This window comes from Bombyx mandarina, chromosome 02 (assembly GCF_030267445.1).
Source record: "Bombyx mandarina strain Sakado chromosome 02, ASM3026744v2".
In the NCBI taxonomy this organism is placed as follows: Eukaryota; Metazoa; Arthropoda; class Insecta; order Lepidoptera; family Bombycidae; genus Bombyx; species Bombyx mandarina.
Genome location: NC_143209.1, coordinates 4,211,792 through 4,217,791, shown reverse-complemented (window position 1 = coordinate 4,217,791; position 6,000 = coordinate 4,211,792). Strand labels below are relative to the sequence as shown.

Sequence of the window (6,000 nt, the reverse complement as noted above, 5' to 3'; positions counted from 1 at the left end):
GACCTTATATAAATGAACTGAATCCATTATTATTCTTTTAAACGTGACAAACAAAAATTATAGGTAAATTGTTCCGAAAACGTTTGAATTAATTGGGCCCCTCCTCCCCTCTCTTGTTACGCCCCTGACCGAGTCAAATGTCATTAGTAAAGAAAGCAGTCCTGTCCAATTGTGCAAATTATAGAGTGACCAACATGAACCAATTTTAATCGAATTCACACTCTCAATTCATAGCTTTAAGATCGAAATTCGCCCGAAGAGCTCTATCATAGACCAATAACGGAGATTTTGTCACCAACGAGATAAAACTTCAAGTATTTTGATCGTTGTGCCATTAAAGATAAGCACAAGAATTGTGTAATTATACTATCACTTAAGTCGTTATGGTTTTGTACGTGTTCGTGTTTTGGAAAGCTGTAGCGAAAGTTGGCGCCTTACAAGACTTGTAGTACGTACCTATAAAGCATGATACTTGAAGTAATTTAATATTTAATTTGATTGGAAATGTTTAGCGGTTAATTAACTAGACGTGCCTTGCGGCTTCGCTCGTATTCATTTTATTTATTAAAAATAATACAATTTAAACATTAATTTGAGATAAGAACATTCTGTGCGACTCTCAAGTCCATAAATCATCCATTTAACATTTATTGATCTATTTCTGAATGAAAAATGGAAAAACCAACAAAATCGTATGGTCCATGGCTAGTGCTATGAGGAATTATATGCAACGATTTGATCATCTCGTTTTTATCATCGCACCCCTGCCACCAGAGTGGAGTTCATCCATACTACCCAGAACCATAGCGTTCATCCACAGTTCGCTTCCAGAGATCTTTTTTCATTCCATTCCAAAATGAGCTCTCCTCTACGGTGTTTTCCGAGCATTGTGACATGTCATTCACCATCAGGTTGACCATGTGCTCGTCTGACTCCTAAGATATGTAAAAAACACGCTACGGGCAGTTTTTTTTTATCACAACCAATGGCCCTAAATATTTTAGACAGGAACATCTAATATTAACATATAGGACTTCTAGTGAAAAATATGTGTCATTTTTGCCAACCAAATTTACTTAGGCAACGAAAATATTTTAAGAGCATTATAGAGTTAACTAGCTAAAATTAAATAAAAATATCTAGAAGTATCAAAACTATTTGATTCGATAATTCGACTATGACAAATTTTAGGACTACTTAAGTGAATTAGCAAGTCGCACACATGTGTAAAGCTAAGAATTTTATTTACTCAACACGCACACATGTAAGCCCGTAATAACCGCTGCCATTGTTTCATTAGAACTCCGACAATAATGACGTTAAAAAAAAATACCGTCAAAGAAATATAAGGTTCCGGATGTTCAAAAACCGTTTGCCCAATACTAAAAATTAAGAAAAAACTTACTTAAAAAAATGACAAATAAAACTTAAAAATATAATCGATTAATTTAAAATTTCTTCGTTAATAAATCTATTTTGGTTGTGAAAAAAAAAACAAGTGCACTAGGGAAATGTGAACACCGTGGAACCCAAGCGAAAAGTGAAAAGGTACGCAGCACGTTTTGCGGCGGCCATTTACTTCCGATTTCCATCTTCCCGCGATCACACGTCTCGGGCGTCGAGAACGAAACGTAAAAAAAAAACAAAAAAACAAAAAATGTGCCAGTGACAGTGCGCAAAAGAACAGACCGGATGGCGGGAAAGAATTTCAAAATTCGAAGAAGACGCGCCAATATGGCTTCCTACGTTTTGAGTTTTGTTTTTTTCGTGTGCTTCTATAACGTGTCCGCTGATGATAATGACGTTTTGACTCTAAACGACTTCGACAGTGATGTGGTCGAAGACAGAAGGAGACCGGTTAACGAACAGGAAAAGGATATTTTGTTGTTAGACGCTTTGGCGAGAAGGAAGGGCAGCTATCACGGTCATTACGGGAACTCTCAGGAGGACGATTCCATTATGGATCTCTTAGGAAAGAGTGAGTTGTTTATATTTATGCTAGCAATAACGGACTGTTCGAAGTATAATCGCTAATGGAATGTCAAATACCTAATGAAATAATTTCAATCTAAGATCGATTAGGTCTCGCAGGCTAATAGATTTCGTGGTATAAAAATAACATTCTGGAATAATAAACTCAATATGATTTGGAAAAGCGGATTCATTTTGAGTGACTCGGTGGTGGAGTAATAAGCTCTCCTGACTCCGAGGCTCGTAGATACGATTCCCAAATCGGTCAAACATTCATATGATGACAAGGTTTGTTTGCTCTTTGGCTGGGTATTTAATATCTATAAATGTATCTATATATTCAAATGCATTTATATATTAATACGTGGAGCAAAAACTTTGTACCCCTTTTTACGAAAATTGCGCGGACGGAGGAGTATGGAAATTACCACACTTATAGAACGTATAGGGAGTGCCGAATTCTAATATATTTTTAAAATTATACTAAAAAAAATACATTAAATCAATAAAAAAAAGATTATTCATATTACCGTGTATTTCTCACACGCACGCTTATGTATACCTATAGTCTTTTTTTTTTTTTTTTTTAAAGTCTGTTGTCAAATTGAGTATAGATTAATATCATCTGTGATTATAGAACAATGATTATAGAAATGTGACAATATAACCATAACAATTTTCAAACTTATAATTTAAATTGTGGTCGAGTTTCGACCACTGGGCGACCACTAGTATATATAAATCTGTATGTAAGTCCTAGGATTCACATAAGACAGGGAATCCTAGTTTGGCGCCAGAAGACAGTACGTAACCTATGCCTGGTCATAATAATTAATTGTCTAATATATTATTATGATTATTTTGCTTTAAAGATAAAATATAAAACTTTTTTTAAATTTGCTTTAAAATATAAAGAAATATCTAAGTTATTCCTAACAAAATGGCTAGTCAAATGCGTAGTTAGTTTAAGAATTTGACGATCCACCAGCTGGAGTTAAATGTTTACCGTAATGCATAGGTATCACAACGTAAGCGTGCCTAACAACTTTGAGTTTGAAATCGAAGTTTTAACGGCAGCTGTCAAAGTTGGAGTTTATGAAAATTGCATGAAAATTGTGGTGATTCTTTTTTTTTAGTAAATGGCTCCAACACCTTAGTCATTGATATTCCAATGTTACAGTATAAACAAAATTGACCGGTGCTTAGAGAAAAAAAAAAGTCAATACAACTAAATTTGATCAGTTTTTCCATACGCGAATCCGTGATTTTAAGAACAGCACAGCGTGAGCGTGCCTAGCAAAACAATACATTATATCAATAAAAAAAATATTGCCTTGCAACGCCTTAGTCATTGATTTTGCCAATGTTACAGTATAAACAAAAATGACCGGTGCTTAGAGAAAAATGTAAATACAAATAAATTTGATCAGTTTTTCCATACGCGAATCCGTGATTTTAAGAACAGCACAGCGTGAGCGTGCCTAGCAAAACAATACATTATATCAATAAAAAAAATATTGCCTTGCAACGCCTTAGTCATTGATTTTGCCAATGTTACAGTATAAACAAAAATGACCGGTGCTTAGAGAAAAATGTAAATACAAATAAATTTGATCAGTTTTTCCATACGCGAATCTGTGATTTTAATAACAGCACAGCGTGAGCGTGCCTAGCAAATTAATACATTATATCAATAAAAAAAAGATTGCCTTGCAACGCCTTAGTCATTGATTTTGCCAATGTCACAGTATAAACAAAAATGACCGGTGCTTAGAGAAAAAAATGTAAATAAAAATAAATTTGATTAGTTTTTCCATACGCGAATCTATGATTTTAATAACAGCACAGCGTGAGCGTGCCTAACAAAATAATACATTATATCAATAAAAAAAAAGATTGCCTTTCAACGCCTTAGTCATTGATTTTGCCAATGTTACAGTATAAACAAAAATGACCGGTGCTTAGAGAAAAATGTAAATACAAATAAATTTGATCAGTTTTTCCATACGCGAATCTGTGATTTTAATAACAGCACAGCGTGAGCGTGCCTAGCAAATTAATACATTATATCAATAAAAAAAAAGAATGCCTTGCAACGCCTTAATCATTGATTTTGCCAATGTCACAGTATAAACAAAAATGACCGGGGCTTAGAGAAAAAAATGTAAATACAAATAAATTTGATCAGTTTTCCATACGCGAATCTGTGATTTTAAGAACAGCACAGCGTGAGCGTGCCTAACAAAATAATACATTATATCAATAAAAAAAAAGATTGCCTTGCAACGCCTTAGTCATTGATTTTGCCCAATGTCACAGTATAAACAAAATTGACCGGTGCTTAGAGAAAAAAAAAAGTCAATACAACTAAATTTGATCAGTTTTTCCATACGCGAATCCGTGATTTTAAGAACAGCACAGCGTGAGCGTGCCTAACAAATTAATACATTATATCAATAAAAAAAAAGAATGCCTTGCAACACCTTAGTCATTGATTTTGCCAATGTCACAGTATAAACAAAATTGACCGGTGCTTAGAGAAAAAAATGTAAATACAAATAAATTTGATCAGTTTTTCCATACGCGAATCTGTGATTTTAAGAACAGCACAAACAAATATGTTAGACTAAATACTTTAAAAGTTAAAGATTCTTGTCAGATTCTGTATATAAAATTTTTACATGTTTAGAATTTACTAAAGTTAATAGAAAATTAATATTAATAGACCGGGGGAAGTTTTTTGGAAGAATATGTTAAAATATTTGTATAATTTAAAACAAACCGTAATATTATTAAAAGAATTTTAATGGATGTCAATAAATTAGGAATACTTATTAAAATATATGCGTAACATAATAGATGATTTTTATAATTTTAAATTTAATTGTGTCGATAACAAACCATCCTAATGACCTCATGTGATCGATTTCGTGTTAATTGATATTTTTAAGGTTATTTTAAACAAAATTGACATCGAAAAATACGAATTACAAAATTTACGTAAATAAATAAAGATAATTGCAAAATTTCATCTATTCAGATTGCAAACCTAATGACAGAGAGAACTTAACCTAATAAATAAAGTATATACAAACAACCTAATAAATGAATAAAAATAATTATTATTTAGGTAAAGCTACTTATAAATAGAAAATCTGCGTTAGCTCACCGCCGGTTGGCAGAGTTCCCAGAAGGCTGGCAGCATTTCCACGCTGGATAGCAATGCTAATTCTTGCGTAACATGCCAAGACCCCTGCTTACCTAAATTATATAACATAAATATTATGTAACAAGCTCCAGCATACCTAAATTCTTAAATAAATAATATCTTAAATAAATAATAATCTTTTAATCATTTTGTAATAAATTTATAATTCAATTTGTACCATATTGAAAATCACAAATTAATGGTAGCATTATAAGATTTTTTCTATTTATTGTTTTTTTTCTTTCACCGTAAAACTACGTATAACGCACCTTTTAATTTTGGACCTTTTAATTTTTTTGCTGTTCTAATATCAAATAGGATATGATAGACTGGTGGTAGGACCTCTTGTGAGTCCGCACGGGTAGGTACCATCGCCCCGCCTTTTTCTGCCGTGAAGCAGTAATGCGTTTCGGTTTGAAGGATGGAGCAGCCGTTGTAACTATACTGAGACCTGAGAACTTATATCTGAAGGTGTGTGGCGCATTTACGTTGTAGATGTCTATGGGCTCCAGTAACCACTTAACACCAGGTGGGGTGTGAGTTCGTCCACACATCTAAGCAATAAAAAAAAACCCGTGATAATGAAACACTGTAAAGTATTCGGAAGTGTGTGATTGGCTCTGATCAACACGAGATTCGATTGTATCAATTTATATTGTTGATTTACTTACGACTTTCAGAATAACTTGAATACAGCGTAGTACATTGCAGTCTCGAACCGCGATTTGAATAAAAGACGTGTGCGCTCATCGCCATAGGCCAGCGGCACTCAACCATCACGTCGCTAGCCCCTGCCAAGTGTGTCGCGTGATTTAAAACTA

At 33.5% G+C, this 6,000-nt stretch overlaps 1 protein-coding gene across 2 annotated transcripts in view; it reads left to right on the top strand.

Annotated features, from left to right (window-relative positions):
* Positions 1-1,491: 1,491 nt before the first annotated feature.
* Positions 1,492-6,000, top strand: part of LOC114241931 (serine proteinase stubble) — a 31,443-nt gene continuing 26,934 nt past the window's right edge. Inside the window, exon 1 of one of the 2 annotated variants that reach the window (XM_028172928.2) lies at positions 1,492-1,978. In XM_028172928.2, the coding sequence (XP_028028729.2) occupies positions 1,693-1,978 (286 nt within the window). In that variant the 5' untranslated portion in view covers positions 1,492-1,692. The remainder of the gene's footprint in view (positions 1,979-6,000) is intronic. The other variant, XM_028172929.2, reaches the window with a different exon arrangement.